The sequence below is a fragment of the Branchiostoma belcheri genome, unplaced genomic scaffold (assembly GCF_001625305.1).
Source record: "Branchiostoma belcheri isolate BF01 breed outbred unplaced genomic scaffold, Haploidv18h27 scaffold34, whole genome shotgun sequence".
Taxonomy (NCBI): domain Eukaryota; kingdom Metazoa; phylum Chordata; class Leptocardii; order Amphioxiformes; family Branchiostomatidae; genus Branchiostoma; species Branchiostoma belcheri.
The window spans coordinates 2814393-2827689 of record NW_017803954.1 but is presented as its reverse complement, the minus strand read 5'-3'; the positions used below and the strand labels follow the sequence as shown (position 1 = coordinate 2827689).

The window sequence follows — 13297 nt, the reverse complement described above, 5'->3', positions numbered from 1 at the left end:
AGTTGTCATACCTCCCCCTCCTGTGTTGAAAACAAGAGATAGATGGTTTGAATTTAATAGTAGCGCTGCGGTCTAATTCAATTCATTGAATTAGCATAAAGTTGCAGGACAAATAACCGTCAACTCAGTTTGAGATCTACTCCCTCCTGCGCTGTGTTTACAAAAAGAGAAGCAATTGTAGGGCTGCAGTCTAAACCATTTCATGTTATTAGTCATAAGGTCATTATAAAAAAATCCTGCGCCAAATACATAGTTAATTTTTTTAGTAGGGTTTCGTTCTATTTCAATTCACTGAATTAGTCATAAAGTCAGAGAACAAAAGGTACCCATAGCTGTCGACATTGGATCAGACACTTCGCCCTCTCCTGCATTGCAAAAAAGAGATAGATGGTTTGGATTTTTTATTCAATAGAAGGCCTGAGGTTTAATTCAATTCACGGAATTATCAGAACAAATAGCCGTCGACATTGACTCAGTTGGAGATCGATTACCTCCTGCTTTGCGTTGAAGAAAGGTAATATTGACTCTATTCAACAGTTAAGTAGGGCTGCATTCGAAACCAATCCACATAATTGGTCAAGTCACAGAAATTCGAAAAAATCCTAGCCTGGTCTGTGTTAAACTGAGTTCGACTTCACGGACCTAGTCAAAAAGTCTCGGAACAAAACGTACCCATAGCTGTCGACATGGACGCAGTTGACACTCCGCCCCCTCCTGCGTTGTGTTGAAAAAAAAGGCGTTTGGAATCTCTTATTTCTTGTTTAGACTTAGTAGACCTGCTGTCTAGTTTAGATCACGTAAGTATCAATAATGTCTCAGAAGAAACACGTACCCATAGCTGTCGACATCGACTCAGTTGACATTACGCCATCTCCTGCGTTGAAGAAAAAGATAGATGATTTGGATTTAACAGTAGGCCTGGGATCTAACTAATTCACGGAATTATCTTAAAGTTGCAGAACAAATAGCCGTAGACTTTGACTCAGTTGGAGAGCTACTCCCTCCTGCGTTGTGTTAAATAAGACAGATAATTTTGACTTCATAGTTTTAGGGCTACATTATGACCCAATCCACGTAATTAGTCATAAAGTTACAAAACTTACCGATAGTCGTCGACATTGACGCAGTTGACACTCCGTCCCCGCCTGCATGCGTTGTGTTGAAAAAGACATACGTGTAATTAAATTGGACTTAATAGCAGGGCGGCGTTCTAATTCAATTCACCGACTAGTTAACCAAAAGCCGTCGACATTGCAAACCAATGTTTTGATACTTTTCTGTGAATATTGAAATGTAAACAGACTCACCATCGCAGCAATATATCTTGTGGCCCGTCACGCAACAGGCACCGTCTCCACAATTGTCACTCCGCACGTAGATACCCCTGTCGCAGTCTCCAGGGTCGCAGAAGGGAGCTGTACCTTCCCAATAGCACAGGTCGGCTGTAATGTTTTAAAGGCGTTACACCACTCGTTATTTCTAAGAGCACATCGTCATTCCTTTTTTCCTTTCGTCGTAGACAGTTTGAAGTACAAGCTACACTAAAGGATGACAGGGTGACGAAAGGGGTTGGAGGCAAATATAGATCTGACTGTATTCTATCACTGAATCTCTTTCCCGCACAACTTCTGAAGACATTCAAGTCAGATCAGAGTCCGTCTTGATGTTGGTCTCGTAGCTAATAATAAGCCTAATTTTCCGTACGATCAATCAACGACCAAATTGTTTGTGCCCTGACGTAAGGACATGACAACAAACACAAATAAAGTACCATCAGATATCAGTGTTCCTAAATTATTTGTGTAGTATATCATATTAATCTTGTTTTAAAATAGTCTTACCTGAGCAGTTGAAACCATTCGTGTCGAGGAGAAAGCCGGCCCTGCAGGAGCACTCGAAACTTCCGATGGTGTTGGTACAGATCTGCTCACAGCCGCCATTGTTGGTTTCACACTCGTTTATGTCTGCATGAGGAAAAGGGGACTGTAATTATAGCCTACAGTGGCTGTAAACATGCGCTGCCAACAGTGCTGCCTACAGTGGCTGTAAACATGCGATGTCTCGCACGAACCTATAGCTATGGATACGATTTGGTTACTGTCATGCTTAATATTCATTCATTTTTACTCTGCATTCTTTGTTTGTCTTGAACCAGACCAGAACGTAAAAGACATTTTGAAACGGAGAAGGCCACCCACTCTAGCTTCAAAACGACTTTTCATTTACTATTGATATGCTACACGTATTTGGTGTTAAAACATCATATTATTGAAGTTCTGTAATGCACAAAGAAAATGCATCAACATTGCCTATCCTGTAGCAATGATATTTTCTTACCGGTGCAGGACAAGCCGTCAGGCGCGAGGACATAACCGTCCCTGCAGGAGCACTCGAAACTCTCGACGGTGTTGGTACAGATCTGCTCACAGCCGCCATTGTTGGTCTCGCACTCGTTGATCTCTGCATGAGGAAAATGACGCTGTCAACTAAGCTATTAAAATGATTGCAATGTCAAGCACTGTAATACTTTGCGGTGCTTGACATTGTTGCGAGACAAAAAAAACATGGTAGTATAGAATCCAATAGGAGTCAAGCAGATAACTCTCCACTTTAATTTTTGTCTTATAAATCTGCCCTACAAGGCTTTTTCTGCTGTTGGATTATTCCTTCGATTTACTGCGCAGGCAGTTTTACATGTACTTCACGCATTCTGTCTCTGTCAGACATACCATGTACTTTAATTATTTTTCCCATTCTTCTTGTGTCACTGGTGTGAATATTATCATATTGTACTGGGAAAATCGACCCACCTGAACAGCAATATATCTTTTGGCCCGTCACGCAACATTCCCCGTCTCCACAATTGTCACTCCGCACGTAGATGCCCCTGTCGCAGTCGCCAGGATCGCAGAAGGGAGCTGTACCTTCCCAATAGCACGGTGGGTCTGAAGTATTTTAAATATTGTGATACCACTCGTCATGGCCACATCGATACATGTTTTTTTTTGTTCCCTCATATTGAATTAAAAACTGCATGAGAGAATCACTGACTGTGGGATTCCATAAGGTTTGGAGGCAAAATTTGATTTTAAACTGAGTGTACCAAGGTACAGACTTTCCTGAACATCAGACCCTTGCCTTATGTTGATATTGTGAAGAACTTTATTGCACGACAATTGAACAGGGTACATTGTATGGCAAATAGGTAACAATAAGTAGCATAGTAAAATAGATAGGTATAGAATAAAACTTAAGAATATTACGTTGATAAGCAAAAGAAAAGCTTTGAGCTTAATTAGCGATACATTTAAAACAAAGGACCGTAAATGACATATAATTACTTGAGCCTCATATGACGCTGGTATCCTTTTTTATCATAAATGAGCTAATAAATGTCTGCACAACACAATCTTCAGAATTACATTTTGAAGAACATAATGCTCTTATTCTTGTTCCCTCTTTTCTGTTACCTTCGCCGAGTATGTGTTCGTTACACCATATATAGGTGCTGGCGATTTTTTAAACCGGCTATAAGCGGTATATCGTGTTGTGGACATGCTATGGTCACGAGTTTTGGTTGGAAATAGGTGTTTGGGCCATAGGTACCTAGTGTAGTTTTCTGCGAAATAGCGAAAAAGGTATATTATCAGGTTAAGCCCAGGCCCCAACTGATGGCAACACATGGGTATATGCCGTGGTCATCTGTCAGAGGTAAATTAGTGACGAATGGAGAAAAAATAATATACACAGATAAAATACACAGTAAGAAATTTACGCTATTATCTTCTGTATGTTATACATATTTGGTTTGCTTAGCGACCAGGCCAAAATCAGTACCTCTATTTTTCATAGCGGTAATAACAAACCTCTAGTTCTGTCTCTTTTCCTAATACCACCTGGCGTAGTTTTACTAATTTTTCTCTATTGTTGCTTTAGACTTACCATCATTACAGCAGTATATCTTATGACCCGTACTGCAACATTCCCCGTCTCCACAATTGTCACTCCGAACGTAGGTGCCCCAATCGCAGTCTCCAGGATCGCAGAAGGGAGCTGTACCTTCCCAATAGCACCCAGCAACTGCAATGTACATACATTATTTCACTCAGTTTGACCACGTGAATTTTAACCTCTCCCGGTCTGTCTGAGTGTGTGTGTGTGTGTGTGTGTGTGTGTGTGTGCGCGTGTTTGCGTGTGTTTCCGCATACTTGTGGTCAGCTTATGGGTCGTGGTTATAGTTGATATGTTGGTATTTCTTAGGAAGACAATGGTCAAGGTCAGAATGTCTGAATGTAAATCTGAATGTAAATGCTGTCTGTAAATTAGCATGATACTTCAGACTCAACAACGTAAGTCTGCTTTTGCTAAGAAAGTCATTATCATCATTATCATGTACACAATAACATATGCATTGTGTAAACGAGGATTTAATTTGCACAATTAATGTGGAAATTCAAAATTGCTTTATTGTACATAGTAGGAATTTGGTACATGTAAGGTATGTAATCTGCGGCTAGTAACACATTAGCATAGACAAATTAACACCTAATTTGCATAATTAATGTAGACATTCTATGAGATCGCGAGATATCAAAACCGGAAGTTGCAAGTACCAAGGGAAGCCACTAGGGGGCCCAAAATCTAATCATTTTCAGTTTTCGTCACACCCTACCAAAGCACCAAGACTGAAACCAATCCATCCAGGCGTTCTTGAGTTATCTTATTGACCAACAGACAGACAGACGGACAGATAAACGCGACTGAGAATATAACCTCCATGACATGTCATGGAGGTAACAACACTGATCAACGAGAAATTCTTACTGTTACAGGACAAGCCGTCATCTGCTAGGAGGAAATTGTCCCTACAGGAGCACTCGAAACTCCCGACGGTGTTGGTACAGATCTGCTCACAGCCGCCATTGTTGGTCTCGCACTCGTCAATGTCTGCATGAGGAAAATGTGACTGTCAATCTGGATTGTTTGTTTGTTTGTTTTTATCATACAGGAAAAGACTAGAGCTACAACAATACCAAATACCAGAATGAAGGGCGTTTAACCAAGGTAAAATACTAAAAACGTACCTTAGTATTAAGAATGATATAATTTGTATATTTCTTTAGTATGTACTTATATGTAATCAATTTATGTGTTAAACTAGAGATTTTAGCCTGTTAATCCTTTTAGTCATTCGCAAAATTCGCATTACTAAAATTGTGAAAATTGTATCCGGGTAAGGTATTCTATACCTTACCAGGTAAGGTATACAATACCGCGCCACCGACCCTGCCTCGGGAGGATGGTTCAACTCTGTGCGCGAGCAACCTTACTTAATAATATGATATATACCGCGTTTGTAAAAAAAAAAATCAAGAAGGAAAACAACTAGAAAGTAAGGAGTTATAGTGAGGTATTCTTCCACAGGGGGAACTGGATCTTGGTGAGAATTTGATAAAACGTAAAAACATTTGTTGAGCGGCTTCTTTTCGTTTGTTACCACTAAACTTTTCGATGTTCAAATAGTCAATGGGTAATTATTCGATGCACAAAGTGAAATTGTAGCACTAATACGTATACGTTAATTTTGTGGCAATGATATTTCCTTATCAGAGCAGCCAAAGCCAGCGAGTAGGAAGTTAATCATGCAAGGGAACTCAAAACTTTCGATGGTGTTGGTGCAGATTTGAGATATCTCGCGGATACTTTCATAGTGCACAGGGCACTACACCTTACCGGCGATACAGCAGTATATCTTGTGGCCTGTCACGCAACATTCACCGTCTCCACAATTGTCACTCCGAACGTAGGTACCACTGTCGCAGTCACCCGGGTCGCAGAAGGGAGCTGTACCTTCCCAATGGCATACCGCGGCTGCAATGTACATACATTATTACCACTCGTTTGGACCACATTATGTCATTACCTACATCAAAATGTAGGTATTGTTATTAGCCTGGCATCAGAATATTGAATGCGTAAACGGAGAGACTTTTTTGTCTCTCAGGGATACCTTTTAAATACAATTGACCGTAAATGAAACTTAATTACTCGCACCACGCTGCTGTGGTTTTTATTAGCTTCTGTTTATTTTGCATGATCTTTCGAGCTCACAGATGCTTTGTTCAATGCACAAAATACAGTCAGCAGTCAGTCAACACCACTTTTTGTTTAACAACACTGATCAACGAGAAATTCTTACTGTTACAGGACAAGCCGTCATCTGCTAGGAGGAAATTGTCCCTACAGGAGCACTCGAAACTTCCGACGGTGTTGGTACAGATCTGCTCACAGCCGCCATTGTTGGTCTCGCACTCGTTTATGTCTGCATATGAGGAAGATGTGACACGTGGCTGTCAATCTGGACTCAGAAAACACTCTACCTACCTGTATACAACAGACCCTGTATCCCGTTGAACAACGTTACTTTGTTCGGCATTTGTACCAAAAAAAGCTAAAAAGAAGAGACTGAGGCATTTATCAACAAGGGAACTGGACTTTAGTAAGAATTTGCTAAAATGTGAAAGATATCTGATTATACGGAAATTCGATTGTCAATATCTGGCCACAAGCTAGAAAACATTCTGGCGTCTATCTTAAGACAGAAAACTGATATACCCCGTTCTTTAGGATGCTTTACTTGCCTCATCTGGCACACTATTTAATGGTTATATGGGTTTCAACAGTATTCACAGTCACACCGATGCAACCTTGCGTGATGAAATAAATGCAGAACAGGGAATCATTTTACAGCAAAAACAAACAATTATACTGTTTCGAGATAACACCATAGGAGGTCATTCCTTGACGACTGACATTCCTTCATCTGTAAGCCGAACGTTGAACGTTGGATAGTGGCGGCCAATGGATACAGGCGGCTAACATAAAGTCCCCTTACCCCACCGAATCTGCTTGGAGATTATCAATTTCTTCCCAAATAGTACGAACGGCAGTCTCAAAATTATCGAAAAGGTCAAATGGATGAAAATGTAAACGTTGGGATTTTACGTAATTTGGAAACATGAATGTACAATGAAGGCCTTTCGTCATTATTTTTCAAAATTACTTATGTGTTTTGGGTGAATATTATTGTGTTGCACTGGGAACAAAGACTCACTATCACAACATTGTATTTTGTGGCCCGTCAGGCAACAGTCACCGTCTCCACAATTGTCACTCCGCACGTAGATGCCCCTGTCGCAGTCTCCAGGATCGCAGAAGGGAGCTGTGCCTTCCCAATAGCACGGTGGAACTGCAAAGTTTGTAACAAATTCATATAAGTTGTTTAGACCACATCAATCTATTTTCCTTTTTTTCCTTACGCAGATATCTTAGAGTATCGCTGAACTCGAAGAAACAGAATGACGGAGGGTTTGTAGGCAAAACTTCGATCAGGCTATAGCCACTCCCCAAAACTGTGTGTACTGAAGTACGGTACTGTCTTTCCTTTTAGATCAGACTTAGGCGTCATTACCTTTGCCAAGAATGTTATGGTTTCTGTAGCGTTCGTGTGTGTGTGTGTGTGTGTGTGTGTGTGTGTGTGTGTGTGTGTGTGCAAAAGATTAAAAATCTTTGATGCATGAAGTAGACACAATACTATTAAAGATACATATCTTTTCTGTGGCAATGATATTTTCTTACCGGCACAGGTCAAGCCGTCACCAGCGAGGAGAAACCCGGCCCTACAGGAGCACTCGAAACTCCCGACGGTGTTGGTACAGATCTGCTCACAGCCGCCATTGTTGGTCTCGCACTCGTTTATGTCTGCATGAGGAAATTGACACTGTCTACTAATCCGTCAAAACTCTATACTTATAGTACCTTAGTATTAAGAATGATATAAATTGTATATTTCTTTAGTATGTACTTATATGTAATTAATTTATGTGTTAAACTAGAGATTTTAGCCTGTTAATCCTTTTAGTCATTTGTAAAATTCGCATTACTAAAATTGTGAAAATTGTATCCGGGTTCAACTCATCCTCCCGAGGCAGGGTCGGTGGCGCGGTATTCTATACCTTACCTCCCGAGGCAGGGTCGGTGGCGCGGTATTCTATACGAGTACCTTACCTCCCGAGGCAGGGTCGGTGGCGCGGTATTTTATAGAATACCGCGCCACCGACCCTGCCTCGGGAGGATGGTTCAACTCAGTGCGCGAGCAACCTTACTTAATAATATGATATATACCGCGTTTGAAAAAAAAACAAGAAGGAAAAGAACTAGAAAGTAAGGAGTTATAGTGAGGCATTCTTCCACAGGGGGAACTGGATCTTGGTGAGAATTTGATAAAACGTAAAAACATTTGTTGATCGGCTTCTTTTCGTTTGTTACCACTAAATGGGTAATTATTCGATGGGTAATTATTTGATGCACAAAGTGAAATTGTAGCACTATTACGTATACGTTAATTTTTGTGTCAATGATATTTTCTTATCAGAGCAGCCAAAGCCAGCGAGTAGGAAGTTAATCATGCAAGGGAACTCAAAACTTTCGATGGTGTTGGTGCAGATTTGAGATTTCTCGCGGATACTTTCATAGTGCACAGGGCACTACACCTTACCGGCGATACAGCAGTATATCTTGTGGCCTGTCACGCAACATTCACCGTCTCCACAATTGTCACTCCGAACGTAGGTACCACTGTCGCAGTCACCCGGGTCGCAGAAGGGAGCTGTGCCTTCCCAATGGCATACCGCGGCTGCAATGTACATACATTATTACCACTCGTTTGGACCACATTATGTCATTACCTACATCAAAATGTAGGTATTGTTATTAGCCTGGCATCAGAATATTGAATGCGTAAACGGAGAGACTTTTTTGTCTCTCAGGGATACCTTTTAAATACAATTGACCGTAAATGAAACTTAATTACTCGCAGGTCATATATGACGCTGCTGTGGTTTTTATTAGCTTCTGTTTATTTTGCATGATCTTTCGAGCTCACAGATGCTTTGTTCAATGCACAAAATACAGTCAGCAGTCAGTCAACACCACTTTTTGTTTAACAACACTGATCAACGAGAAATTCTTACTGTTACAGGACAAGCCGTCATCTGCTAGGAGGAAATTGTCCCTACAGGAGCTTTCAGTATCAAAAAAGGGTCACTATCAGTCTTGCTGCTGGAAAACACCCATTCTATCTCGAACCCAAAGACACGTCTGCGCTCTTGTCACGTCTTAATATTTTGGCGACAATTTAGGAGCGATCCTGATAGTATAATTATATGTCTTTAGGAATACTTAATATTTCACAAATATGTCTGTTACTTTCTATGAATGTCCAGTAGTGAACATCTGTTTGTCCCCTGAACACTGTTTTGTCAGGTGTTACTGTTGACAACTACAACAAACACATCAACATTGAATCAAACAGTACCCCTGAGCTCTATATTAAACAGAACAAAATTGGGTCGGGCGGTACCCATGTGCTCTAAAAACAAAAGAATCCGTTGGTTTCGCAACATAAAATAAAAAGGAATGTGATACCGTACATAGTTTTTAGATAAACATCACATGCAATGAATATTCAATTGTCGCCATGGCAATAAATCTTATTGCCTGCCTTGTTTTACTTTATTTCACGCTTTCCTGAAACAAGACTGAAAGGTTAAGCTGTAAAAGAACCAACGTTGGAAATGGCTAGGGCACATCCTACGAATGAGCAAGAACAGACATCCGTATGTTGCCCTCAGATGGACTCCCCAAGGGAAGCGTAAGAGAGGCCGCCCCCTGGGGACATGGAGAAGGACTGTGGGAGTGGAAATGTAAGCAGCCTAAAAGACCTGGCTGTAGATTGGATGGGTAGCCCAGGACCGGAGTGGCTGGGGGAAGTTTACCGGTGCCTTCTGCTTCATGGAGAGCGAAGAAGATTAAGTTAAGTTAGTGTTTTACTTTATTCCATGCTTGTCTCAAACAAGACTGAAAGGTTAAGAGTTGTAATAGAACTCAGGAAGCCACCCATGCACCCCGGCTCTAACACAAGGGAAAATTCCGGTGGAAGACTGTCAACTGTTGAGCAGGTCCTTTTGAATTGTAGTTCTTACATCGTATCATTGGCCTATTCAATGTTCAGATAATAGATGAAAAAAATCTTTAATGCATGAAGTAGATACAGCACTATAGAAGATGCATATCTTTCTGTGGCAATGATATTTTCTTACCGGCACAGGTCAAGCCGTCATCAGCGAGGAGAAAGCCGTCCCTACAGGAGCACTCGAAACCTCCGATAGTGTTGGCACAGATCTGCTCACAGCCGCCATTGTTGGTCTCGCACTCGTTTATGTCTACATGAGGAAACTTGGATAATTAATTGGCCACTGGTGCACAGGAAAACACCATGAGGAAGATGTGACATCAATCTGGACTCAGGAAAACATTTTACCTACCTGTATACAACAGACCCTGCATCCCGTTTAACAACGTTACTTTGTTCGTCGTTTTTTAAGCTAAAAAGTACAGACTGACCTATAGTGAGGCATTCCTGCACAGGGGAACTGGACCTCAGTAAGAATTTGCTAAAATGTGAAAGACCTCGAGCTCTGTTGAGCGTCTTTTTTCTGCATACGGAAATACGATTGTCAATATCTGGCCACTAGAAAACACTCCTATCTTAGACAGAAAACTGAGACCTGATGTTCTGTAATTACGTTACATTGGTTTCAACAGTATTCACACTGATGCAACCTTGCTTGATGAAATAAGACCTTTCATCATAATTTTTCTAAATCACTCATTTGATTTGGGTGAATATTATTGTATTGTATTGGGAACAAAACTTACTATCACAACATTGTATCTTGTGGCCTGACCAGCAGCAGTCCCCGTCTCCACAATCGTTGCTCTGAGCTTGGATACCCCTGTCGCAGTCTCCAGGGTCGCAGAAGGGAGCTGTGCCTTCCCAATAGCACGGTGGAACTGCAAAGTTTGTAAGACATCATACAACTTGTTTAGACCACATCAATCTCTTTTCCTCCTTACGATAAGTTCCTCCGCAGATATTTTCAAGTAAACACTGAACTCGAAAATAACAAAATGACGGAGAGTTTGGAGGCAAACTTCGATCTGACTATTTACTCCCCAAAACTGTATGCAATGAAGTACGGGATTTCCCTTCCGATAAAAGGCATTACCTTTGCCAAGAATGTTATGTTTTCTGTAGTGTTCGTCTGTGTGCGTGTGTGTGTGTGTGTGTGTCTGTATGTATGTATGTGTGTGTGTGTGTGTGTGTGTGTGTGTGTGTGTGTGTGTGTGTGTGTGTGAGGATCAGGATCTAACTTGCATAAATACATAAATCTGCTGCAGTCCATGATAGGACTATTAAAATTTATGTAATTGAAGTGAATATGTAATATGTAAATAAAATAAGAGGGACATGGACATGTTTAACTGTAGAACTAATTTGTATAGTTGATGAGAAAATGCTGTGATTCTGCTGTGATTTTGTAATGGGAACCACTGGGAATTTCAAACTTGTGGCATTTAGAGGGTAAGTGAAGATGAACAACATTAAACATTCAAATTCTAAGGTTATTCAAATCAGAACCTCATTTGCATAATTTAACAGTCAATGCTAGGAAAGCCTTAATGAAGAGGAAACGTACCCTGAGCCGTCGACATCCCACTCCATCCTGCGTTAAAAAAACATAGTTAACTTACACTGTTCATGATCAGGTACATGTAACTGACACAATATAGGGGTAATAGTGATTACATAGTTTCCATTGGGCTTCTTCATGTGGCCTCGGTGTCCACACTCATTGCACTATTGCAACCTTAAATAAACAAACGAAAGTAAAAATGCCACTTTTTTCACAAAAAAATGGTTTGTGTCATTTGTTAACATCTCTCGGAGATACATATCATGTTAAGTAAATAGCCCATAAATAATCAAAAGGTTACTTGGGTCAAAATGTAAACTTTGGGATCCTCAGCGCAACCTTTACAAACAAAGGACCAACTGAAATGACACATAATTGCCCACTGATGACACGTCGGTCGTGTTGCGCTTATTGCATGACTGCGTTAATGCGCCCAGACCTTATAACGACTTACTGCTCACCGTCAACCGCCTAGCGCTTCCAGGTGATTACTTGTTGGTCGCCAGAGGGTTCACGTGAAAAAAAAAACGTGCACAGGTTTGGCGCTTGTAACTGAGATCATCAATACAAACAGGTACTTACACTGGCCCGAAAGACACTGCATAGTTCTCTAGGCTGGTCGAAACAAAGAAAACCTTTTCAAAACAAATAGGAGTCGAACTTAACTTGAACGAAAGATTAGCGCGCCTTTTTCACAGTTCATGTCCACCCAACACCTGGTCCACCACAAAAAACATACAGATACAGTTTCGATTACGATTCATTCATTCTTGTTAATTAACCTCTAATAGTCAGTTGCCTTTCACAAGAATGCGTCCCTATACACAAGTCCATGCAAGAGACTGTCTTTAAACATTCGATGTTATAAAAATGCAAACTCAAAATATGTTTAACCCATGTGCCACCCAGCCTTGACCTGGCAGGGGAAGCCCCGCCGAAACACGCAGGGCCTGACCCCACCCATCCAACAGCATGGCGCGCGCCGGACGCACGTCCAACTTTGTACAAGGCTGTCGGGATACAGAAGAGGGCCATTGGAATATCGAATGGAGTTAGCGCAGGTAAAGAGATGATTTCCAAAACCCGTTACGCCCAAAATAACGTCGGGTAAAGACCCTTCAGGCACCTCCAAACGTACGTCTTACACCCAAAAAAGGCGTCATATAGAGACCTTTCTACTTATCTTGACGTCAGACATTTTATTCTTAACATTATGTTACGTTCAATAAAGTAGAACTTTGTCTTACAAAGTTCTGTGTCTTGAAGTGAAACTAGGTGCCAAATTGACAGGGGAAGCCCCGCCGGATCAAGCATCATCTGTCCCCGACAGCTGGCATGGTACGCGCCGGAGGCACGCCCAATGTTGGACAAGTACAGGTTAGGCGAGATACGGAGGGGGTCGCTGGAATGTTGGAAGGTGCCTGCACAGTTTTTGTCCCCTCGAGGGGACGTCATCTAGAGATCTTCTAGTTCTACTGACGTCGCCCGTTTTATTTTTAACGTTATGTTGCATTAAATAAAGTCAACATTTGTCTTGGACAAGATTAATGATTTTCGACATGATGTCGATTTTAATGTTAGTTGGCCAGTTTAGAAATGACTGTAGTTGTTGGCTTACTGTTTAAAAGAGTGTCCTCTGGACATTTTAGGTTTCTACTTACTCCCAGGATACAAAAAAGAAACTACAAAATAATTTAATT

At 41.1% G+C, this 13297-nt stretch overlaps 1 protein-coding gene and 1 long non-coding RNA gene across 2 annotated transcripts in view; both read right to left on the bottom strand.

Moving 5' to 3' along the window:
* LOC109475444 (signal peptide, CUB and EGF-like domain-containing protein 2) overlaps window positions 1-10407 on the bottom strand; it is a 14290-nt gene extending 3883 nt beyond the window's left edge. Inside the window, exons 1-7 of the mRNA XM_019776044.1 lie at window positions 10386-10407; window positions 10161-10283; window positions 7639-7761; window positions 6200-6322; window positions 4825-4947; window positions 2338-2460; window positions 1842-1964 (exon numbers count right to left, since the gene is read on the bottom strand). Coding sequence (XP_019631603.1) covers window positions 1842-1964; window positions 2338-2460; window positions 4825-4947; window positions 6200-6322; window positions 7639-7761; window positions 10161-10283; window positions 10386-10407 — 760 coding nt within the window. The remainder of the gene's footprint in view (window positions 1-1841; window positions 1965-2337; window positions 2461-4824; window positions 4948-6199; window positions 6323-7638; window positions 7762-10160; window positions 10284-10385) is intronic.
* Window positions 681-1141, bottom strand: LOC109475529. The gene is made up of 3 exons (XR_002140552.1): window positions 1104-1141; window positions 833-874; window positions 681-714 (listed from the first exon to the last, which is right to left on the bottom strand). It is a non-coding gene; the product is annotated as an uncharacterized LOC109475529 (long non-coding RNA).
* Window positions 10408-13297: the final 2890 nt, after the last annotated feature.